This window comes from Drosophila eugracilis, unplaced genomic scaffold, assembly GCF_018153835.1.
Source record: "Drosophila eugracilis isolate 14026-0451.02 unplaced genomic scaffold, ASM1815383v1 contig_718, whole genome shotgun sequence".
In the NCBI taxonomy this organism is placed as follows: domain Eukaryota; kingdom Metazoa; phylum Arthropoda; class Insecta; order Diptera; family Drosophilidae; genus Drosophila; species Drosophila eugracilis.
The window spans coordinates 17281-43989 of NW_024573611.1; the positions used below are offsets into that span (position 1 = coordinate 17281).

The following is a 26709-nucleotide window of genomic DNA, read 5'->3' on the forward strand; positions in this document are numbered from 1 at the left end:
ACACGGTAGTAATGCAGGAAAGATAGCAATTTGACAACTCAACGGTAACGGTAATGGTAAGTTAACACATCCGGTTCCCAAATTGGGAAACTGCCCAGTTGCGGGTTTAGGAGAAATAAATGTATAACTACCAAATATTGTAAACCCATATACTATCCTTTACCTTTATAGGTTTAGGAAAATAAATAAGTGAAACTTAATAAATTGTTTTATTATTTAACGGATCCTTGCCCCAACGGGCTCGAGTTAAAGTGAGAAATAATATAAAGTTCGGCACAAAAATAACTTATAATAATATTATATAATATAATATAATATTAATAATATAATATTAGAAATCAGAAAAATGTCAAAAATACAATCTGATACAATCAATCTGATACATCACATGAAAGCCAAAAATGACTTAATATAGAACAACACATCTGTACACTACGAACTCATTAGCACAAAAAAAAGGACAATTCAATAAACCCAACTTTTTATCAAATTTATAGGACACAGTAAACTGAAATACAAAACCTTATTCGATAAAACACCTCCGTTCACATACCAACAATGTAATCATAACCTAACCTTCGTTTTTTATTTTTTAAATGTTTACGCATTTTACTCTTGACGCACCACTAAATGCAATCGCCGCTTGGTTAACGATAACAAAGGACAATAACGTGTGTGTGGGTTTTATTTTAAAATATGTACATCAGTTAACTTAACCTAAAATAGAATTCCTTACCAGAATTTCTCTTTCCTCTCACTGTGATAACGCAAATCGGTGTAACTTGGATCGCTAAATTTAAGCACGTTATTACCCATTATTATATTATTTGCCATTTTTAAAGGACCCTCCGGAGTGCCTTGACTGTGACACCGTTACACCAAAAGCTGGCAGTCATATTATATGAAAATATAATTTCCATTTTTAGCGAAATTGGCAATCGTCAAAACTATATTAATTGAATCTTCCAATTTAAGGTTTTATGACTAACAATTGAAATTGAAATAATTAGTATACATTAATAAATTCGGTGGCTACAACCTTTTAAATTATATTTAAAACGTATATACAATGAGTTATATCCCACTTTTTTTTTCAGAGGCTGAGTAATGACCACATCTGTTATTTCTTGTACCAAATATTGCGCGGATTAAAATACATACATTCAGCCAACGTATTGCATCGGGACTTAAAGCCAAGCAATCTACTGTTAAACAAGACGTGCGATTTAAAAGTAAGTAAAAGAAACTACTTACATCTGTCCTTAGAAAAGAACGATTTACAGATAATAACTTAATTGTTTTCCATTTAATATTCATAAAAATGTTTACAGTTATTTTTAAGAATTTAATTGTGGTCTAAAGTTAATTCGGTTCAGAAGCCAATCGACCAGAATACCTAATCGTTTTTACAAGTTTACTTAGTCTTTAGACTTGATGTATTTTCTAATAGTTCAAAATGTTCTGCAGGGGGCAGAAACCGAACCTAATTTTTTCCAAAAATACTCTGAAAACAATATTTATAAATGTATTAAATTATATCTAAAAAAAAAATTATTAATTAAAAAAGATTAAAGATTTCTAGATTTAAACAATTAATTAGATTAATTAGTTTCTTAGATTGCATTTGATCATAAATTGCTGAAATTTTATTGTGTTATTTTTTTAAACTATTTTTAAATTATACGATGAAAGTGCAGAAAGCGGCTTGAGTTCAGAAATTGAACTATTTCGAGCCGGTCGCCGCAAGCGGGACGTGGTATTCCTGTAAGAATATAAGTTAAATGGTAATAACTTAGTGTGTGTGCAGTCGGCTTGCCGACGCAACGAGTGTGCCCGAAGGCGGATGAATGCAGGAGTAATTCCTATAAGTGTATTGATATTAATGCTAGTGTATTTTGATGACAAAAATTGTATAATATTAAATCTAGTCTCGAGTTGTTTTCTTAATTTAATACAATGTTTATCAAAAAGAACTTGGAATCAAAGGTTAAGCCCAAAATGGTTAAACATTTTAAATTTTTTTTTTTTTTTTGCCTTTGAAGTTTTTATCGGAGAGTTAAACTGTGTTTAGGGCAAATATGAAGTACTTTACATATTCTATGGCTAGGGAAGCACGCAAAATTGGCTCCCCAGGAATAATAAAAGTTATGGTCGGACATTTCCAAAAGGGTGGATTATTCTCCCAGATATTACCTAGTTAGGGATTACTGCATTGTTGTTACTTCGTATTAGGTTTATTCGATGAGTAACGTTTCTTTAAAATAAATCAGTAATTGTTCCTGAACGTTACAATGGTTTATTTGTTAATATCAAAAGTCGGTTTCTCATGTCGGGGGTACAAATTGAAGTGAAGAGTAAAATCTCTGTTTAGAGGCTGGTTGTCTTAAAAAGAATTCCCCTTAAGCATATCGGTGCCCGTGCGGCTGCGGAAAAGAAAAATTCTGTCGCTGGCATTCTGTCGCTGTGCTGTCGTTCTGACGCCGCTGACGTTGGGTCTCTCCTTCGCTGTCGCTGCGTCGTTGTATCTCTGCCACTTGAATGTGGGAGAGAGAGAGATGCGGTGTCCATAATAGAGGTCGAGAGGAGGTGAAGGGCGCTTGGCCGGTGTTAACTTAAGTCAAAAAATTTCTTTTTAACAGTATTTATATAAGGTTGTCAAAAAAAGTCTTGCGGTATTTTCTCTAGTTGGCGCTGAAAGCGCGTAGTTCTTGTTTTATTCGTCGCATCAGGTCATACTATACCTTTTTGAAAAGATCATTTCACGCGCTAACACGTGTTTGATTGATTGTCTTTTTAAGTCGTTCGTGAGTTATAGCGTGGCAATCATGGAGCAAAATAAAGAGAAAATTCGGCATATTTTTCAGTACTACTACGATAAAGGCAAAAATGCGTCTCAAGCCGCCAATAAAATTTGTGCAGTTTATGGATCCGATACAGTTTCCATGTCCACCGCACAACGATGGTATCAACGTTTTCGTTCTGGTGTAGAGGTGGTCAAGGATGCGCCACGCTCCGGAAGGCCTGTCGTCGAAAATTGCGATAAAATCGCTGAATTGGTCGAAAGAGAAAGGCCCGACCAATTTTAGAAGCGTATGGTGACTGGCGATGAAAAGTGGGTCACTCACGATAACGTAAGCCGCAAACGGTCGTGGTCGAAAGGCGGTGAAGCGGCCCTGACGGTGGCCAAGCCTGGATTGACGGCCAGGAAGGTTCTTCTGTGTGTTTGGTGGTTATGGCCAAACGCTCAATTCGGACCTCTACTGCCAACAACTGGACCGTTTGAAGACAGCACTCATGCAGATGAGGCCATCTTTGATCAACAGAGGTCGAATTGTCTTCCACTATGACAACGCCAAGCCACACACATCTTTAGTGACGCGCCAGAAGCTCCGGGAGCTCGGATGGGAGGTTCTTTTGCATCCACCGTATAGTCCTGATCTCGCACCAAAAAAACCAAAAATGAAAAACATATTTAAGAGATGCAACTGCAGCTCAACGTGAATTTTTACCACGCACATCTAACGCCCCTAAACCGTTAAAAACTGTGGTGTCCAATATAATATAATGCCCGTCCTTGTTTGATCTTATATAGAATTGTTTTGTCAATATCTATTGATTTACCAAAGATTTTTCAAATCTGATCATTATTTCGCTATTTATGAAGAAAAGTATGGTATAAGGCCACAGTTAGTAAACATGCTTTTTTGACAAAAGGTGGCGCTCTGTCCATTTTCACTGGTAAACTAAATATTTTAAAATTGTGTAACGGATATTTTATAGTCGCGGCACTCGACTATAGCGTTTTTCCTTGTTTAGTTTCGTAAACTTGCATATATTGAAGCTCGTATTTCCTTATGTGTAGTTAAAATACAATTAGGACAATCAAGACTCTTCTTGTATCCCTCATTTTGGCAACCTTACGATCACAAAACAAAATTGCACTGGCCATTGCATCATCTGGAACTGCGGCCACTCTTTTAAATGGTGGACAGCTCATTCAGCATTGCAGCTACTATTGAATTTACAAAACACAGGCTCCAATATGCAACATCAACAACATCTCACGCGCTTATTGTCATCCGTAAGAAGATGTACTTTTTGGAGCTTGTAGGGCTTGAGATTAAGTTCATTTTTTGCAATCAACCGAACACTCTCGATTCACTCCGATTTCACGGGCTAGTTTTCTGACCGAGACTGCAATTCCGAGTGATCCACTTTTTCACGATCTGGCGAATTCTGGAAGTGTTAGCGGTGCATGGTCTGCCTCGTCCGGGGCGGTCACCTTCATGGCTCATTAAATCGCCGGATATCGTCAGAGACCGTTTGTTTTGGTATGCCAAGCTTCCTTCCTACCTTGTTGAAACAGTTTTAAAATTGCACAACGATTGTTAGATATCCCGAAACAAATATCAAATTGATGGGAATCACAAAAATGTAAATATATTTGTTTCAGAAAATTACAAGCTATCGATAAATGCATTTATTTAAGGGCTGCATCATAACACATTTATAATAGATTGCTTCAAAGTTTGTCCGGGTTATTTATTGTCACCCTGTTTTATTATATTGTCAAATTATTATAAAGGACGAAAGCACAATGTCTCACAAGAAAGCGTTGGAAGCGCTTGATCGTACACTGCGATATATAAAAGAAAACGCACGGATGTGGTGGAGCGCTCATTTTATTGTTTGGTGGGATGTCAACTATCCAACCGAATTCTGACAGATTCTGATTCTCCTTCGAAATATCCATCTCCCTCGACTTTGCAATGGAACCAAGCTCTTAGTCAAGAAACTGATGAACAATTTTATCGAAATAAGAATTTTGAATGGTGAATTCATTAGTTAATCGAATTCAAACGTTTGCTTTTTCCGGTACGACTGTCCTTCGCAATGACTATCAACAAAGCGCAACTGCAATGGCAAGCGTGTGGACTACATTTGGAGAATCCATGCTTCTCACATGGGCAGGTCTATGTTGCCTGTTCGCGCGTCGGAAAATCTTCTGAATAATTCGTTTACGCACCTGATGGACATACAAGAAACATTGTATATCCCAAAGCACTACCTATAATAAATGTTGAATAGAAACCTAAACGAAAATTATTTTATTTATTTTATTTTACCCGCACATGGTACACAGACCTTAGCAGACTATGTCAAGCTTGAGAAGAGGACCGCGCAGCCCGACGTCCGTCTTTCTTATTGAAAGGAAAGCGTGCGGAGCGAAGCGAAGCGGGCACGCTAGTAATGTTATAAAGCTTTGATCCAACGGGCCAGCGCTTAAGCTTAAGTTTTAAGAATCTAATTTTAAAGGAAGTGTGGCGTTTTTTAAAACGCGAATAAATGTTGCTTTTTATTTATTTTTATTTGTGCAAATTGGTGGCTTAAACAACCTGTAGTACAGTTCATAGCTGTTTGCGCGTCATCCCAATTAGCTACCCGTATATTATATTTTGATATGGGTGGGGTAGGGTCAGGACTAAAATGTATAAAAACAATCGATATGGGAAAGGATATGGGATAAATGTGTGGGAGACTCATTGATAAGGACTATCAGATCTTGTGCGTCTATTTAATTCTCAATTTTTATAAAGTTGCATGTAAAGTTTTTTTCTTGTAAATGTAAAATGTCGGATGATTGCTCTTTTCTTAGGACAGAAAGTGTGTTATATGTTTTTAATTCTGGCAGAATTGGTTGGTAATGGCATCCAAATGTCACCTGTCAAAGTAACACGTTTTCAGTGTACTCTCCCATTTCATCCTGGAAAGACTTACAAACGATCAACGATCGCAAATTGTTACTGCTTGCTCAGTAAAAAAAACCTTTATCGTTTGTTACGTCTATATTATGGTCGTCATAATCGACCTAGGGAAGAAACCATTCCTGCTATTATCAAATTTCGCACTAAATTTACTTTGTTGGACATTAAACAATCGACTCGCATACATACAGTCCATACAGAAGAAAATATTGCAGTAATAGCGTCCACTGTTAATCACAATTGTGAAATGTTAATTCGTCGTCGTTCTCAGCAATTGGGCATATGTTAGTCAAACGGAAAACAGGATCTTACGAATAGAAACGGAGCCGCGTACAACATTTACATGAAGTTATTTTTAATACGTAAATGACTATAGCCAATTCGTGATTCCTGAGACGCCTACGCAACGTAAGTTTATTTCATATTCCTGCCAAACCCACTTTAACACCCGCAAACCACGAAAAACTGAAATCGCGGATATCTCAGGAACTATTAGAGCAAGAAAGTTGGGACTAAGGTCTCGTCAACTACGAGTGATTGAAACCTGGGATTAAGTATGTAGTGCTTATGGGGCCTCCAAGGCGTATTATTTTGTTCCCATCTGGCCACGCCCACGCCATAAAACATTTAAAACGCTGAAATCTCGGCAACTATAAGAGCTAAGCTTAGGATCACGAGTATTCTTTTTTTCAAAGTGGAATTTTTTTCATATTAAAATGTATTTCTTTGTTAAAAGTTGTATAACATTTTTGGTTAATATATATAGCAATCTTGTTTTTCCTAAACAGGATAGGAGGGAAATTTGGAGGTAGCTGTTAAATTTGGACAAAGGCATTTTAGGTTTGGATATTGACAACAGTGGTTAGTCCAACTGTGGGTATATGGGTGGCTTTACTCCACCCAAAAATCGCGAGATCATGACCTATTTTGGAGAGCATTAGAGACTTTGTTATTTTGATTAGAGCATTAATAAATTTATATATATATATATACTATATATATAAAATAAAATAAATAAAATAACTTTTGTTTAGGTTTCTTTTCACCATTTATTAAAGTGCTTTGGGATATACAATTTTTCTTGTTTTTCCATCAGGTGCTTAAACGAATAAATCAGAAGATTTTCCGACTCGCGAGCAGGCCACATAGAGCTGTCTATGTGAGAATGGGTTCTCCAAACTTAGCCCACACACTTGCAATGATTATCCTTGTGCATTCGTCCCATAAATTTATTTGTCACGTTTTGAGATCACATATTTAAACCTCAGTGTTTTGTAAATTCAATAATACCTGGAATGCTAAATGCGCTGTTCGCCCACCATTCAAAATTGTTGCCGAAATCCCAGATGATTCAATGGACAGTGCAATATTATTTTGTGATAGTATGGTTACCAAAATGAGCAATAGTACCAGTACCAACGGGCGCATATATGAAAAACAGTCGACAGCTTTTTTTGGGATTTCAAGAATAATTCTGTCATATGCAGTTCGTTGTTCTGGAACCTACTGCGGAATTTTTTTTAATAGATGTTGTTGCTTTGGTTGTTTTGGAGCTGGCACTTCCAGTTGCACCAGTGTCTTGCTAGCGATTGCAAAACATATGTCATCAACTAAAATAAATACCTCGTTATACACGTTTGGTGTGAATAGATAGACATAAATAAAACCTGCAAAAAATAAAGAAAATTTAAAATTTAACTGTTTACAAAAGGGTTGCTCGCTAAATTTCCGGAGCGTTGCCACATACTCCCTCAGTTTGTAAGAGCTAGAGCTGCCAACTATAAAAATGCAGTGCTGCCATCGCCTAATGGCACAGCTGATCAGAGCTGACATAGTTTCTTATAGATGCGCTGGCATCTAAAGATTATACTTTCTGAATTTCAACTTTCTAGCTCCAATAGTTCCTGAGACTTCAGCAATTTTAGTTTTTTGCGATTTATGGGCGTTAGAGTGGACATGGCAGGATGCTGTAATAAACTTCCGCTGTCCCGGGACTTCAAAAATCTTTATGGTTAACCTCAACTTTGTATCTGTTATAGTTCATGAGATCTCAGCGGTCATACGGACGGACGGACATGGCTCAATCGACTTCGCTATTCATCCTGATCAAGAATATATATACTTTATAGGGTCGCAAACGCTTCCTTCTATCTGTTACATATTTTTCAACGAATCTAGTATACCCTTTTACTCTACGAGTAACGGGTATAAAAAGCAAACTGGCCCCTATTCAAGGATATCGCAGACAAGCTGTCAACCGAAAAACCCCTAGCTCAAAATTAATAAAGAAGCCGCCAACATAACTAGAATAATAATTATATCCGCCAATGAAGCTTTCAACCCAATTAAACCACTCTAAGAAAAAGGCGAACATCTTATGGTGGGATAAATCACTTGAACAATTACAAAACGAAAAACAAATTTATTGGAATAATCTTAATAGGAACATCAACATTTCAAACATACTAACATACAAAAAAAGCCAACTGCTTACGGATGTGTTGGTTCTAATGTACCGTTGCGGTAAGTGGCTGCCTACAACGGTCGATCACTTGGTAGGTGTCTCTACAGACGGGTGGCGGTGCAGAGCACCGATCAAGACCAGTGACGTCGATGCTGCTGAACTTCCAGTAAGCTGGTAGCCGGGTCGTGGCTCCAGCTATTACTATCACGGTGTAGACAAAATAATACACTTGATTTAGAAGACGTCCCTTTATTCTTTGGCTGTCAGCTCAGAACTTATTAACCTAAGAGAGAGAGAGCTTAATCGTAACCCTAATTCGCACAGATCACGGCCGTCGGCCAGCGCCCGTAGTAAGACTTCGTGTGGCGTCTGTCGTCGTATTCTTAGCTCAGATTACCGCTGCATTGATTATATTCTTGACTAGTATCAATTATGTCCGTATGAACGGGGAGATCTCAGGAACTATAAGTTGAGAATAAGCATGAAGATTCTTGAGGTCCATACGCAGCGCAAGCTTATTTCAGCATCCTGCCACATCCACTCTAACGCCCACAAATCAAGAAAAAATAAAATAGCTGAGATCTCAGGAACTATTAAAACTAGAAAGATGAAATTCAGTATGTATAATTGTGAGGTGCCGGCGTATCTTATGGTGGCCCATCGGTAACCATAAGTGATAAAAAGTTCGGATTAAACATGTAGGTTTTTATGATGCTTTAAATTCGAACCGTAATTTTCCAATCTTGCCAGGACCACCCAAACGTCCACAAAACCCGGAAAACCAAAAATGCCAAAATCTCTTGAACTATAAGAGCTAGATTTTGCTTAAGAATATGTATTTTAGATATAGTACTGCAACTCGACGCGAGTTTTCATCCGGCCCCACTCACCTTAACACCCACAAAACGCGGAAAACTGTGACGTCCATAATATTACAGTGGATGTCTTCGTTTTACCTTATATAACATATTTTTGTCAATATCTATCGATTTACCAAAGATGTTTCAAATCGGAATATTAATACGCTATTTATGAAGAATTGTAGCTTGTAAGGCTTTACATGGGCAGTGACGTTACTATCAGTTACTCAATTACATGCTTTCTCTGACAATAGGTGGCGCTCTGTGAATTTCCACTAGCGAAATGAGTATTTCAAAATTGTGTAAAACAGTAACGGGTATCTTATAGTCGCGGCACTCGACTAGTGTCTTAGAATTTTAGATCTCAGCGTTCATACGAACAGACGGATGGAAGGAGGGTCGAACGGACAAGCGGACTGACATGGCTTAATCGACTTCGTTATCGATACTGATCCAGAATATATGTATACTTTATAGGGTCGCAAACGATTCCGTGTACCTGTTACATAGTTTTCAACGCATCTGATATACCCTTTTACTCTACGACTAACGGGTATAAAAAGAAACTCTAACGATATAAAGACATCTAACGACCTTCACATTAAAAAATTTGAATATAAAAGTGCCGCCGAAAAATATCGTAAATAAAAGAAAAATCACCGAAACAGAATCACCGAAAAAGAAAAATCATAAAAAAACAATATAGGCATAACAAACAATTCGAAAGCGACTACGAGTCCGACGGGCCGGACACAGACATAAATACGGCATTTAATCCGGATCAAATAAAGACTTTGCAACTTAATTTACAAGAGAATAGAGGGCGCAGTCAATTTCCAAAAGTGCATCACCACCCAGAGGTAGTCTTCCGGGAAACACACTGGAGCCCATGGACGTTGACCAAATCGCTGTCCAAATTATTTCAACCATCCCAGGACCCGCGTTACCAGAACGAGAAGTCGGCTTCATCTGCACGGTCAGGCCCTCATAAGAGGCCAAGAGTGAGCCGCCAGTGCAGCGAAAAAGGTCGATGATGACGCCATTTGCGAGTACGGATGCGATTAATTTTTAAGGGAAAAATCCCTGCTCGTGATCAGAAGAAGAGTAGCGGGGATCGACATGAGACTTCTTCTCGACAAAAAATTCCATCTGTACTTACGAAGGGTTGAAAGGCATCCACCCGGTCGAGTCCACATTTGCAATCCAACTAATTCATTCCGTGACCACTATAACGTATAAATATTTTGTGTCCGAATTTAACTTAAAATAAAACTTCTTCATCTTACCAGACCTTGCCACCTTCGATGCGCAAGTCAGGTCAGCTCAAATGGATCACCGAGTTAGAGAAGATTGACTTTCATACTTGTTTCTTAAAGTTCGTCTGTGGTATCTACAATCAGGATTAGCGCAGAGCCAATTTATATGTGGATGACGTGATTATTTTTTCTGAAGACCAAGATTGGGTGCTAAAGAATCTTTACGAAACCAATATAAGGGTGTCAATAGAAAAATCGCGCTTCTTCAAAAAGAGTGTAAGTTTTCTGGGATTCATAGTCACTAGTAGCGGTGCAAGAACCGACCCAGAGAAGCCATTCAAGACTTCCCGTGTTTGAAGTCAGTCGGCCTGGCGAGCTCCTATAGATGTTTTATAAAGTATTTTGCAGCAATAGCAACCCCCATTTCACACATCTAAAAGGGAAAACCGAAGTGTTATTAGGCATAGGTCACTTAACCTTCCGGTACAGTTCTTTGATATGCACCACAAGCGTTTCAGAAGCTACGAAATATATTGGCATCTGAAGTAAGATACTCTACTAGTTCCTGAGATTTCAGTCGGACCGAGGCCGGGTGGTGGACACGGTCGGTGACGATGGTGCTACCGAACTTCCTCTAGTAAGCTGATAGTAGGGTCTTAGCTTCAGATATACTGTCGCGGCCCAGAACTAATTAACATAAAGGAGAGAGAGCTTTATCGTAACCCTAACTCGCACAGATCACGGCCGTCGGCCAGCGCCCGTCGTAAGACCGCCGACCGTCGTCCCGTTCTTAGCTCAGATCACCGTTGAATTGTTAGATACTCCCGTTCTTTTCAAAAATAAATGTCCTCGGCCATATCCAAGTTAGCAAGGATTTGCGACACTAGCCTGATAAATCTTTAATTTTATCAATACGCAGATCAAGAAGCAGTTGACGCTGCTGCAGGTGGCATTTGGTTGTAAGCAATTGCGACTCCGTTATATGTTGCAGGTTTTTTTAATTTCGTGAAAAAATACAGGACTAAATGGGAGTGCAGTCTGAAAGCGTTTCCTTGCGGTGGTGATCAAGCAGGGAGTGCAGTCTGAGAGCGTTTCGTTGCGGTTGGGATCTGGATGATCGTTGAGTCGCTGTGAATGGTTCATCGTAGCGCATGACGTGACAGCGTGTGATATCAATAATTTCTTACTAGTATTTTTATCTTAACCACATTAAGCAGCTGTCTAAGTTAACCCTTGTGAAACCGTCTTTCAAAATCGCCCTTGGGACATTAGTTTTAACTTTAAATGATTTAAAACATTTACTTTTGAAAGAGTGAAGGCGGATAAGTCATTTTCAATTTAATTTTAACATATAACGCTTTCGCTGGATAAATGACAATTTTCAATCCCCTATAATCTTTTGTTTTCTGGATTCTTGACAATGGTTGTGTGAGCGTTTTTCTGGGCCTGCACTTCGAAACCTATTCTGTCGGGCTGGATTGTTCCGACTTAACTGCCTCTGCTGTGCCTTTTTAAGGTTCTTATCCGGGTGAAAGTCAGCACTAGCATAGATGATCTCAATAGGCTTCCTATTATTGACAGAGTGAAAAAAACTATTGTACCCTATGGTCCGCCACCCAAGACTTCCAATACCAAAACTTAGTCCCCGGGAAAAGACAAACCAGACTATCGTGAATATGGGCCAATACTGGAAGCTTTGATGGCGAGTCTTAGTATCAAACACCAATAAATAGTCGCTTATTTGACGTGGATGCCTCCTCCAATATGATCTGGTTTTAAAAGAGTTGATGACTCCTTACTGTGAATAGTGGCTCGATCTGACTCCGCTGAGCTTGGTAAAGCGTAAATACCTTGTCACGACAAAGCGTCCGCCACACAGTTTTCTTTCCCTGGCTTATACATGATCTTTGCACCTCTTTCTTTATTGCGGGCCTTCCAACGCTTGAGTTTTGAATTAGGATTCTTATCAGAGACCGCAAATATATGGGGCTGATGGTCCGTATATATATTTATGTCACTTTTCCCATAGAGGTAGTGACGAAGACTATCCAAGGCCAATACAATTGCTGTTTACTCCCTTTCGTTCGTCGCATAGTTTAATTCCCTATCTATGAGCGTTCTGGATATCATCGTTATAGGCCTATTTCCCTGAGACAATACTGCACCTATGCCAAATGATTAGGCATCAATTGTCAAATCAAATTGTTGTGTAAAATCTGGGTAATTAAGGATAACGCTCTAAGCTTGTCAAATGCTCTTAACTGGGACTTATCACAGCTCGCCGAAATGCGTTTTGAACGGTATTTGCGGACTCTGGCACCTTCACCTTTCAGTACCTCTGTCAAAGGTCTCGCTTTTGATGCGAAATCTTTGATGAAGTAACGATAGTAACTTGCTAAGCACAAGAACAATCTCAGCTCGAACAAATTAATTGGCTATTTAAACTCCTTGATGGCTTTTACCTTGTCCTTGTTCTCCGGACACTCGGATTTTGGCGTCTTGCAGGCTCTTTAAAACCTCCGCGATATGCCCAACTTCAATTTTTGAAAAGACAATAACGTCATCCACATAGACGTAACAGATCCTTCTTATTTTCTCCCGTAGAACATCGTCTATTGCTCTTTGAAAAATGCTTGAGGCATTTTTTAGTCCGAAAGGTAGGCGGCAGAATTCGTATTTGCCTCCGTTGACCGAAAAATAGGTTTTCTCCCTATACAATTGAATATGGTGATATCCGGACTTAAGTTCGAGGGTAGTGAAAGAATTGGCCCCTCACATATTCGACAGTATCATATTTATACTCGGCATTGGGTGTCTATCGGCCATAGTTTTCTAATTTAATTTTCTAAAATCGACTACTAAGAATTTATTAGGCGATCCCGAGGCGTCGGTGCCTTTTTTACCTACAACTTATATGGGGTTATTGAAGGGAGATCGGGATGGTCGAATTATGCCATTTTTTAATAGGTCTTTGATCTCCTGATTGACAAAATCGGCAGCACTCAATAGAAACGGGTACAGCAATATACAGAATATACTGGCTCATTATCCTCTGTCCGAATAGTCACTACAACGTTTGTGTTAAACGGTAACTTCTTATTTGGGTCAGCAAAGGCCCCCGAGTGTTTAGACATCATCTGCTGAAAACTTTCCTGCACTGTTGAGGGCCAGACAATATACGTAAATCTTGGTAAAGTTACCTTGGGCGCATTTTTGAAAGTGCAGATCCTCACGTCCTCCATTAAATCTAATGCAATTGCTTTTAAGATCAATAGTCGCCTACTTTCGCTAGGTCAAGGCCATTTATGCCGATTTAAGTCCGGGTATTAAGAAAGCCTGAGCCTGCGCCTGAAATATTTAACTTCGATTACTGAAACGGCTGCGCAAAACCGTCAAGGCAACGTCATAATTCGCGTCAATCCAACGCTTCACAGTCTCCAAGGATGACTCCCGCAGACATGAATTCAGCCACCTGAGTTTCTCCATCTTGGTCAAGTGAGGATGGCTGTCAATCATCGTCTTAAACAGGGCGCAGAAATCCGGCCACTCGGCATAGCCACCGCTGAATGTTGGCATCGGCAACGGGGGCAATGAGGGAGCTGGCGTGTGTTTAACGGGTGAAATACCAGCACCACAGGTTCCATCCAATAGTGTGAGCGGGCAGCAACTGTACTGGAGCGCTTGGCAACCTCCCAATGGATGTCGACGTGCACGTCGTTGCTTGCTGAGAGAATTTCCAATACAATTCACTTCCGATTTCGATATGATTTAGCTCCTACAATTCTTTCTGAAGCGTAGCAATTCGGTTACGCAGACGCTTATCCATTTTCACGGGGGTATAATGGTTGAGTTCTCGGTCCGCATCGCAGCCTTGACCTTCTTATGCAGGGCCTCCATTTCTTTACATGTCACTTCTGCTCGTCTCTGCAGCATCCTCTCCCTGCTTGCAGCAGCAGATCCAGCGGCGTCAGCTCCAGACTCCATTATGAAATTTATGTAAGTACACGGTTATTTCAACAAAAACAACAAGTTTCCGTGGAACTTTTTAACTGATCACAACGCGCTGTGATCACATCGGAGTCACCAAAATGTTGAGCAACTAAGAGTTTTTAATTGCTTTAGAATAAATACATCGGGGCAGTTCATTTTCCCAATTTTTATTACGAGTTCAAATCAAACCACATTAACTCCGCAACAATCCACGCCTAATGCAAGCCTTAACAACAAAAAGCTTCGAGCTACAGCAGTTCTACAAAGCTCTAAAGCGCATGCGAAACTGAGATAATCAAAACAAACTAGAAACTGCTGATAAACCCGCCGCTGCTTATCAGTCTTTGTTTTGGCTGCTTGGCTCAATATCCTCTCTTCGTTGTAGGCTGGCTCTCCAAGAAAGTCCTTGAGGGGCAGCAGACACAGCCTAGACCCCGTACGCCTTGTCGTTCCAACAGCTGTCTTTAATACGGCAACAAGGTTACGTTTTTGCATAACGATGGAACTTGTAGGTGGCCGAAAGACCGCCCTCGTTGATCAAAAAGCTGCATCTGCCAGCCCCCAATGGCCACCTCATCGTTGCCCTTATTGTTCCCTTATGCTTTACGAACTTGCCGTCGGGATCGATCTCCTTGTTCTCTACATTGCCTTTGTCTCTAGCTGACCCATAGTACTCCGTGTCGTAGGAAGCGATTTCCAAATCCAGTGAGATGTTGATGCCCTGGTACTCCTGCAGTTGATGGGTCATATCTTCACGCAGTCGAATAAGCAGAGGTACCTCTTGGCAGTGACGCTCGCGAGTAATATCTTGTTTTTGCTCCAATTCACGTACAAGCTTAAAATCGTGAGTCTTGGCATTTAGACCGTCAATACGAACACGTGTCGAGAGAAACTCTTCGATCGACTTGTGCGTAGAGTTGGATGTGCGTGCAGCGGCCTCTTGCAGACGACAGATGTCCTGTGAGTGGATCTGATCCTTGAACGACAGCCCCCCACGCAGGCTCTGAATGGTATGTTTTAAGTCAAAACGCGACAGTGTCTCCTGCTCTAGATCCTTGCGTGTGTCATCGAACTGCTGGCGCAGACATTCCAACTCCTTGGTCATATCCTTCAGTTCTTCAGTAATCTTCTTCCGATCGGCATTAGCCTGGTTGAATTCGCTTAGCTCATTGAATCGCGACCTTTACATGCGGGCATTTCTCTCAGCAGTGTTGCACTCCTTGGTTTTCTTGTCCAGACGGTTCTTCTGCTCCTCTTTCTCCTCCCACAGACGCTTGCTATGGATCTCGCTACGTTCGGCTCCAATCAGCAAATCTAAACGCTGCTCTCTGTGGAAGTTCGGATCCGCCAGAACCACATTGGCAGGTACTTTCCAGTTGGAAACATCTATGTTTAGACCAGGATGACGCTCTGCGATGTTAGACGCCACAACTGCCTCAATGCATACCGAATACGTGGATAGGCGAGTCTTCTGGCAAACATGCGATGTGGTGGTCTGCACCTCAATGCTGAGGCGGGAATTCTTTGTCTCCAAGTTACGCACACAGTCAATATAAGTAGCCAGACGATCGTTCAGGTTCTTCAGCTCAACCTCCAAAGCCACGGGAGAGTGGAGGGAGAAGCTCAGGAAGCGGGAAACCGCTGGAAGCGGTCACACGAGGTTTGCCTGGGGTGCAACCATCTCCAGAAACTACACATCCATATCGCGTATTCTGAACAAGTGGAAGACCGTCTCCTAGTTGGATTTGCCCAACTGAAAGCAGATCAAACAAGGGGAAACGCTATAGTCGAGTGCCGTGACTATAAGATACCCGTTACTTACCCAAGCGCCACCTATTATCGGAGAAAGAATGCAATTGAATAACTGATAGTAACGTCCGATTTAAAAAATCTTTGGTAAATCGATAGATATTAACAGAAAGAAGTTGTACAAGGTCAAACGAAAACATACACGGTTTTCTGCGGTTTGTGGGCGTTAGAGTGGGCGGGGCCAGATGGGAAAAAACAATTTGCATTTGGGGCATCATAAAAACCTACATGCTTAATCCGAACTTTCTATATCTTGTAGTTACCGAGATATCAGCTTTTCTAGAAAATGCGAAAACCGTCTTTTGAGCCTTGTGGGCGTATGGTTTTACCCTAGGAGTAACGGGTATAAAACTAAAAATTAAACAGTACATAAGGATAGGGTAAAAATATTCGTCTCGTGAGAATAACAATATTGTTTTTATATTTCCAACAATTTTGTAATATATTAAAATAATGCATTTATCTAACATGTTCCTATTCTTCTTTCTAATATTTAACAAATAGTACGGCCATACTATTTTTTAATACCTTTGCTTTTATTTATTGAATCTACTCTTAATTTTGAGACTAACAATAAGTTTACGAAAATTACCATTAAAATTTAACTAACAGTATGCTAAAAATGCGTTCTGGTTGCGCGTCCCTCAAGTCGGTCGCTGGGTGGGCAAGTCATTGCGACGAAGACGTGATTGGTTGCTCAACCTTATTAGGGTGCAACGATATCTTGGTAAAGTACTTTTATTTATTTTCTGCGACCACTTCTTTGACTAGTAGAATGTTTAAGTCGCGGTGTTTATTTTCGTACCGAACGTACGACGGTGCCCCGGTGATTGTTCTCAAGGTCTTCTACTGAACTCGCTGGACAATGTTAATATTGCTATTGCTGGCGTTCCTCCATAACTGGGAGCCGTACATCCATTTAGGTTTTAGCACCGAGTTGTACAGTAGGACTTTATGTTCAAGGCTAAGAGGAGACAGAGCGTTGATAAGCCAATGAAGACTGCTGGCTTTTAGCTTTAGGTGTGTTCTTTTGGCTTCAATTTGCCGGCTCCGTGTGAGTCTTTTGTCGAGATGTACTCCTAGGTATGTTACTTGATTAACGAAAGCGGCGGGCAGTTTTTCTTGTTCAGGGTGAACGTAACATGTTTGCATTTTAGTTTGTTCACTTTAATTCGCCAATCTGATAGCTATTATTCAACATCGACTATATGAAGAGCTATCTGCGCAGTTGCTGGCATCGGGCATTTTGAGCGGCTTATAATAGTTTTATCATCGCAAACGTAATTATTGTTAGTCGTGTGCTTGTCGGTATGTCTTCTGTGTAGCGGACATATAATGCTACCTTAGGGAACTCCAGCTGAAATAGTGTAATCATCAGGTATGGCAGTGTTGCACCTCACAACAAACTTTCTGTCGTAAAGGTAAAAGCTTGTGGGTGCTGTAGTCTTGCATTGTCTTGATCTTGTACATTAAACCTTCTATCCGAACTCTGTCAAATGCTTGATAGACATCTAAAAATATGGCAGTACAGTACTCTCGTTTTTCGAACGCGTTCCAAATTTCTGATGTTATCCGGTTGACCTGCTCAATTGTTCCGTGCTTTTTACGAAACCCAAATTAATGTGACGGTATTTCTCCCTAGATTCTGAGGTATGTGTTTATCCCGGCATTGCGAGCATTTTTATAATTGACTTTTTCCATCTCACTGTAAAATGGCCAAGTTTTGCGATTGCATTAAAGAGCTGAGTGATAGTGCAAACGGCGCATTATATGAGCTCAATAATAATTTTGGGAGATATAAGGTCGAAGCACGGGGATTTTTTTTTGGATTCAGTTGATTTTTGATGATGCTAACGATTTTATTTGTGCAAAACTCAATTGGCTCATGTCAAAGGTGAGGCTCATATGGTAAAGTCGGAAAAGAAAAAGCACTAGCGGCAGGAGTTAATTTTTAAGGTGGTCGGCAAACTTGCTGGCTCTGTCTGCATCGCTAGGCGCCCAGCCGCCTTTGTGATTTCTATTAGGCATCACATCTTCATAGTGATTGCTTTGTACTAGAAGTTGACAAATGCTCGGCATAGGAGTCGTTTTTCGAGGCCAAGCTGTTCGATTTATAGATTTTGCAGCTGCAGCTGCAGAGACGGGTACACCCTTTAGTGAATTAACAAAGCTGTCTACGTTGGCTTCTTCGTTGAGATGAGGGCTTAGCTCAATGTGTGAGCTAATATACTTTCTGTCTCTGTCCAATTTTTCCTGTATGTCGGAGTAGAATAAACAGGAAAGGCGAGTGATCAGATAAAATATCCGAAAGACATTCGTCGTTTATCAGATTGTAAGAAATAGTATTCCATTCCAGTAATACTATCTGGATGATTTGTTCTGTAAACTGAATAGCCCCGTAGTTAAACATAGTATTTGTTTGTAAGGTGCGTTTCTGAAAGCATTTGGTAGATTAGATTAACTACCAACTACACAGACCGGGCGCAGTTAACCGTACGACCTTGTATGGCAGTGTATATATATATACCCATTACTCGTAGGGTAAAAGGGTATATTAGAGTCGTTGAAAAGTATGTAATAGGTAGAAGGAAGCTTTTCCGACCCTATAAAGTATATACATTCTTGATCAGGATGAATAGCGAAGACGATTGAGCCATGTCCGTCTGTCTGTTAACCATAAATATTCTTGAGGTCCCTACGCAGCGCAAGTTTATTACAGCATTCTGCCACGCCCACCCTAACGCCCACAAAACCCGGAAAACCAAAAATGCAAAAATCGCGACCTACAAAAGCTAGAAAGTTAGGCTTTAAAACACGTATTGAAGAGATGCCACTGCCACTTAACTTGCCACGAGTTTTCATCCCGCTACGCTCACTCAAACGCCCACAAACCGGGAAAAACTGTGGCGTCTATAATATCATTATGAATGCTTTCGTTTGACCTTGGATAACTTGTTTCTGTTGAAGAAATTAAGGTTATAAGGCTTCACATGCGCAGTGACGTCACTATCGGGTACTCAACATGCTTTCTCTGACGCCTTGCGAATTTCCACCTGCAAAAAAATATTTTAAATTGTGTAGATCAGTAACGGCACTCGACTATAGCGTTTCCTCTTGTTTTTTTTAATTACGGTGTTTATTTATCGAATCTTCACTCTAGGAGACTGAAAACAAGTATTTCAATCTTAGCGTAACATAAATTTAATAAGTATGTTATTTTAGGAGAACGGCCCCAGCTCTTGTTGCTGGGTGGGGAGATCTTTTCTCCGCAGTCGTGAGTAGCTAGTGTTCCATGTTAGAGACCGCACAAACCTATTTGGATGAGTCTGTAGCTTGATCGTAAATTTCGCTTTTACATTTTCAATTTTGTCTTTAACAGATTTAAATCATTAAACATTTAAATCGCTGTGAATGTTTTCATTCCGTCTGTACCACGGTGCACCAGTTATAGTTCTCAGTTTCTTTGATTGAGCTCGCTGTATTACTTCTAGGTTACTAACGCATGCGTTAGTAAGTCTTATTCTGCTTAGAAATTTTATCTTTTTGGCATTTTTGACATTTTCGTATGTAATCGGTAATATCTCTAGTCATACCTTTCCAAAAGTAATGTCTTTTCACCTTGGCCAAGGTTTGGTAATGCCTGTATGACCTCGGTTATGAGGAGGGCATTAATTTATGCCACCTGTTTTTAAAAATGTTTTTACTTTAAAATTGCACGCAAAAAAATGCGGGGCCGTGAACGGTGAAAAAGAAAAGGCCGAGAGAGTTATCGATCGTCGACTCCCGAGCGCGAATCTCGGCTTATCATATAGATAAATGAGATAATTCAGCATACAGTGATGCTGAACCAATTGCAAACCATAATTCTGGTATTAGCTAGATGACTGTTCCTGACACACTCCCTTCGTTGGAAGAGCCATACTTCCAAGCGAAGTGGTCTCGAGGGACACGACAGCTAATTTCCTTGTTGCCCGCTTGCACAATCCAGAGCTAGTGCGGATCACCGCAACTCGATCGACGCCGTCCTCTCCGGAGACAGTGCCGAGGCGCCACCGCAAGGGAGGTAAATTGTCCTCCTTTATGAGGACCATGCTGCATGTCCGATTATTCCACTTGAAAGCTGGCCAGAAGAGTGCGCTCTCGACGACGGTGATGACGATGAAAATGACGACGATGAGGAGATGTTGGCGCCGCGACCTATTCTAGTACTTTCACTTCCACCTGCCACCGCCAGCACTGCCGACAAGAAGGAGGAAGTGGATGTACAGCCAGTTCCAGCAGGCAGGAAATTTTAAACAATTAGCTGTTGTGATCTGTGACTCTGTGACTGTGTGCTCCAACCGAGACAAAAATTGCGGTATGGATTCATCCCAGTCAAGCTTAACCTTGGTGATAGTTGGGGCTAATAATCCAAGTGGATCACAGAATGGTGGTTGCGGTCGGGTTTAAAATGGCTGCTCGCCTAGAGCATCCTCCTTTGAAATGATTGTTGTAGAATCTGAGCCACTTCTCTTTAATGTGTCTGAAATTGACTTAGACTCAGACTGAGTGCTGGGTTCTTGAATCGAGAAAACTAAAGTTGATCGCGTAGAGGCTCCTACCATTAAACACCCCGAGACGATCCAGCCAAGTCTGGTTTTCTGTAGGGTGGGTAAATGGTTTCCTAATCGAATTTGTCCAATGCAAAGCAACTCAAAGAATAAACTTACTCCAATAAGTATGTCAATGCGCTGACTTTTGTAGAAGTGATGGTCGGCGAGCTCGAGATTTTCTGGTATCTTCCACTCAGATGAGTTCAGGTCGAACTGTGGGTGATAATCGGTGATTAACCGAGTAACGACAGCTACGAGGGACGTGTTGTACTTGGCATCAGCGGATAGTGCGAAAATGCTGACCGACTTATCTGATGCTAGAGAGGACTCGCCGATCCCTGATATAGAGATGGTTGATCGATGGATTTGGAGTTGCAGTTGATTTGCGAAACGAGAGGTGACGAAGTTGATTTGAGAGGCCGAGTCAAGTTTGTTACAGCATCCTGCCACGCCCACTCTAACGCCCACAAATCACGGAAAAGTAAAATCTTTGGAATGTCAGGAACTATTAAAGCTAGAAAATTGAGATTAAGTATGTATAATCTTGAGATGCCAGCGCATTTTATGGTGGTAACATTATCCGGCCACACCTACTGTTACGCCCAACAAACCGAGCACAACAACTCTAAAGCCCACAAATCGCGGAAAACTAAAGCATCACAAATATTATAGTGTATGTCTTCGTTTGACTTTGCATAACATATTTTTGTCAATATCTATCGACTTACCAAAGATTTTTTAAATCGGAACACTATTTCGCTATTTATGAAGAAATGCAGGTTGTAGCGTCTCACATGGGCAGTGGCGTCACTATCAGTTACTCAACACGCTTTCTCTGACAATAGGACGCACTTTGTGATCTATTTTTATACCCGATACTCATAGAGTAAAAGGGTATACTAGATTCGTTAAAAAGTATGTAACAGGTAGAAGAAAGCGTTTTCGGCCCTATAAAGTAGATCTATTCTTAATCAGTATCAATAGCGAAGTCGATTAAGCCATGACCGACCGTCTGTTCATATGAATGTCGAGATCTCAGAAAGAGTTGACATTAAGCAGGCAGATTCTTAAGGTCCCTACACAGCGCAAGTTTGTTACAGTACCTGCCATACCAACTCTAACGCCCACAAATCAGGGAAAACTAAAATCTTTGGAATCTCAGGAACTATTAAAGAAAGTTGAGATTAAGTATGTGTAGTCTTGAGATTCCAGCGCAGAGGGTTTTTGTATTTTGTAGATGACTATAAGTTATAGAAATTCGAACGTTCTATTACTTAAGCATGTCGATTTTTATGATTTCCCAAATGTGAACAGTTTTTCCCATCTAGCTACTCGCACCCGAATGCCCACAAAATCTGAAAAACCATACTTTCAAAAATACCAGGAACCGATGCTGGAAAAGATGCCATTGCACCTCGTCATCAGTTTTCATCCGGCCACGCCCACTTTAACACCCACAATCCGTGGAAAACTGTGACATCCATAATATTACAGTGTATGTCTTCGATTGACTTTGTATAACATATTTTTATCAATATCTATCGACTTAACAAAGATTTTTAAATCGGAATACTATTTCGCTATTTATGAAGAAATGTAGGTTGTAAGGCCTCACATGGGCAGTGATGTCACTAGCAGTTACTTAACATGCTTTCTCTGACAATAGGAGGCACTTTGAATTTCCACTAGCTATTTTTATACCAGTTACTCGTAGAGTGAAAGGGTATACTAGATTCGTTGGAAAGTATGTAACAGGTAGAAGGAAGCGTTTACGACTCTATAAAGTATATATATTCTTGATCAGGATCAATAGCGAAGTCGGTCCGTCCGTCTGTCCGTATGAACGCTAAGATCTTAGGAACTATAAGACATACAAAGTTGAGATTAAGAATAACGATTCTTGAGGTTCATACGCAGCGCAAGTTTCTTTCAGAATCCTGCCACTCTAACGCCCACAAGTACAGAAAAACTAAAATCTTTGGAATCTCAAGAACTATTAAAGCTAGAAAGTTGAGATTAAGTATGTATAATCTTGAGATGCCAACGCATCTTATGGTGATACCGTTATCCGGTCCCACCCAATTTTACTCCCACCAAGCTTAAAAGATGGTTTTCGCATTTTCTAGAAAAGCTTATATCTCGGTAACTATAAGTGATAGAAAGGTCGGATTAAACATGTAGGTTTTTAAGATGCTCCCAATTGTATAACATCTTTTTTGTTAATATCTATCGATTTACTAAAGATTTTCAAATCGGTGCAATATTTGCTATATATGAAGATATATAGGATATAAGGCATCACATGGACAGAGACGTCAGAATCATTTAGTTAACATCCTCTTTTACAAAATGTGGCGCTTTGTCTTATTCAACTCGGAACTCGACTAAAGCGTTTTCTCGTTTTGAAATATTTTTCGCTAATTTCAATTGTTAATTACGCATGTTTCATTGTTTTCGGTTCGGTAAAGAGAGTCAGAAAACGACCCTATTCTTAATTAAATTGCAATTCGATGCATTGCAGCTTCCTTCTTCGGCAGCGGCGTCACGAGCCTCAAGAGCTCTGCTATTACCATCGCAGCTTCGGAAATGCTGCACTCAGGTGCAAATTTCTTTGCACGTTTAAGTCCAACCAAACATTCTACTAGAAATTTGACATTATATCAACATCTCACACCACAGATTCCTCATAGATTCGTCCACAAAACCTGAAAAACCATACTTGCAAAAATACCAGGAACCGATGCTGGAAGAGATGCCATTGCACCTCGCCACCAGTTTTCATCCGGCCACGCCCACTATATTATTTGCTATATATGTATGAAGATATATAGGATATAAGGCATCACATGGACAAAGACGTCATAATCATTTAGTTAACATCCTCTTTTACAAAATGTGGCGCTTTGTCCTGTTCAACTCGGAACACGACTAAAGCGTTTTCTCGTTTTGAAATATTTTTCGCTAATTTTAATTGTTAATTACGAATATTTAATTTTCATCATCTCACACCACAGATTCCTCATAGATTCGGCCTCTGAGTTCTCAACCATGCCCCGCTCACGAGCTATGCAAAATATCAAACAAAGATATCTTTCTTTATATGCGACAAACGGAACCGTCATTAACACCTACGGCAGATTGGTGGTTGACCTAAATATTCGCACGCAAAATATAACTGTGCCCACTAATGGCAAATACAAATTACGAATCCTATTTTAAGAATATCCTATTTCATTTCTATATATTATCGTCCATGCTGCTGTCTGTTTTAAAGAAAAGCCGAAATTTTTGATTTTGTGTGTTTTATTTTTGCAGTGACGTGCTTATGTTTCACCAGCAAGAAAGAACGAATGTGAGATGAGCCTAGAGATCAGCGACTTATCTCGGCCTATCTGCATGAAAAACAATTCAGCATTTATATTGTTGTTGTCAGGGATGCTGACCAAATAGAAAACAGTGATTTTAATTTAGCAAGTGAATAATAATATTCTCTGTTGAGCATGGACATGGCTTTATCAGCTATTGATACTGATCAATAATATATGATAGAATAGAATATATTTATAGCGTCGAAAAGCTTCTTTAACTTTACATATCTCAACGAATAATATCTAGTAGTGGGAGGTCAGTTGAGCAGACGAACCGTTGCGGTGTTACATGTATAAGGTATAGATCTATCTCATAAGCTCTATGAGTAGATATCAATCATAATATCAGATCAGTATATCAGAATCGGATATCAGATATCAGTAGATATCAGATATCAGTAGATATCGATATCAGTAGATATCAGATATCAGTAGATATCAGATATCAGTAGATATCAGATATCAGTAGATATCAGATATCAGTAGATATCAGATATCAGTAGATATCAGATATCAGTAGATATCAGATATCAGTAGATATCAGATATCAGTAGATATCAGATATCAGTAGATATCAGATATCAGTAGATATCAGATATCAGTAGATATCAGACATCAGTAGATACTATCAGATATCAGCGTTTTTTCAGTCAGACTCCTCAGTTTTTGTGGCTCGTTAGAATTATAGTATACATTGGCGGCTGCTGAAGCATAGTTGAGCTAGGCTAGCATCTCTAGTGGTTCGTTTTCAATGCTTAGTTTCAGCTGTTTAGAAGGGGCGAAATGGCATTAAGCTTGCGTCTCTCACGGTCACTTGGATCAGCATGGCTAATTCCAACATTCTATCTTGTATAATTCCGGAGACCTTTGCGCTCATACGGACACAAGTATGGCCGTTAATAAGTTGACAATTTATGCACTATAGGGTCGAATATCGGTTCCATCTATATTTCAAATGCTTTTCAAAAAATAAATTATATATTCTACGGTTAAGCGATGAATAACTTCTTGGTATAACCACTTATTGATTTTTATTTCTGAGAATTTTAAACCATAATTTTTATATTTGTTTTATTTATAGATTTGCGATTTTTGGATTGGCTCGCATTGCAGATCCCGAACACGACCATACTGGATTTCTAACAGAATACGTTGCTACTCGGTGGTATAGGGCACCAGAAATTATGCTGAACTCGAAGGGATACACCAAATCAATCGATATCTGGTCCGTTGGATGCATTTTAGCTGAAATGTTAAGTAATAGACCTATATTCCCTGGAAAACATTATCTGGACCAACTGAACCATATTCTGGGTGTACTGGGTTCACCTTCCCGTGATGATTTGGAATGCATTATAAAAATGAAAAAAGCAAGTCAAACTCTTTTCTTTAAATTAAATTTCGGTAATATAAAATATGGACTTTAGGCTCGAAACTATTTGGAATCATTGCCTTTTAAACCAAATGTTCCCTGGTCGAGACTTTTTCCAAATGCTGATACGTTAGCATTAGACCTTCTCGGAAAAATGTTGACCTTTAACCCGCACAAACAATTCCTGTCGAAGAAGCCCTTGTATTATCCGTATTTGGAGCAGTATTATGATCCTGGAGATGAGGTATGAAATATAACCTATAAACCATCAAAGTAAATGCATTTAAAAAAACATTCTTAAATAATTTTTTGTACCTATACAAACCAAAAAAGCTCTAATTAAAATACTTTAAAAAACAAATTTCTGGTTCTAGCATATTTCCGTAAGACCAGGAAAAGGTTTTAGTCGGGGGCGCCTCTTAATTTGCTTTGACGCGTCTTGAGGGTCATCGAGGCCTGTATGACCTCAACAAGTTTTTTGTCTATGACTGAGTGGAAAGATTTATTATATCTGGCGGCTAATAACTTAATTCTACCGTATTAGGCATTATGCCTTTGGCTGATTTTAGCTTAAGTTATCAAGCTCTATTAGCGTGCTATGAAAGCGCTCCGCTTGTCCATTGGAGACACTGTGGAGGGGCGGCGCATTCGATATGTTGACCCCAAAATGTCCAGCGAGTTCAGTGATAGTTAAATGTCGCCGTACATGGCTTACGCTTTAAAGGAAAAAATTCAAGAGTTGTAACATGGGTGATTTTAGATCCTCTATGGTTTTGGTAACGGAATCGGCTGCACCACAGCAAATTTGAAACATTTTCGATATAGGAGAGGAAGTACTTTTTGTTCGTGAGACCAATATGTAGGTTTTATCCTGACACTGGGCCGGAATTGGTGTTTCGGCTAGCTCCTGTATTTTCGTAAGGCCTGACGTATTCCCTTTTTGGCACTTGTTTTGCAATTAGGGACAGACCCCATTTTATAACTTTTACGGGAATGTAGTACTCAGACCTAAACCCTATTTCACGGTTCTTGGGACCACACAGCGAACTCTGCTCTGCACGACATGATGAGGATTTCTTTCTTGCCCTCGAGTGCCGGGAAATATAATACACCCCTTCGTTTGAATTTACGCTTGTGCCGTGTGTCACAATGAGGAAGCATTTACAACAAGTAAGAATAATGGTGTTTTACCATTTTTTCAACAGATGCAAAGTCCAAAAGAAGGATAAGCAG

The 26709-nt window shown here is 39.9% G+C and overlaps 1 protein-coding gene across 1 annotated transcript; it reads left to right on the plus strand.

Moving 5' to 3' along the window:
• The first annotated feature begins 38 nt into the window (after positions 1-38).
• Positions 39-25293, plus strand: LOC121530394 (mitogen-activated protein kinase ERK-A-like). Its single transcript, XM_041819413.1, has 3 exons — positions 39-56; positions 1098-1232; positions 25186-25293. Exons 1-3 carry the CDS (start codon positions 54-56, stop codon positions 25273-25275), a joined length of 228 nt encoding a protein of 75 aa, XP_041675347.1. The 5' UTR covers positions 39-53; the 3' UTR covers positions 25276-25293.
• The last annotated feature ends 1416 nt before the right edge of the window (positions 25294-26709 follow it).

Coding starts and splice junctions, on each gene's coding strand:
- LOC121530394 (XM_041819413.1), top strand. Junction 1,233..25,185: donor ACAAGACGTGCGATTTAAAA/GTAAGTAAAAGA, acceptor TTTTATTTATAG/ATTTGCGATTTTTGGATTGG.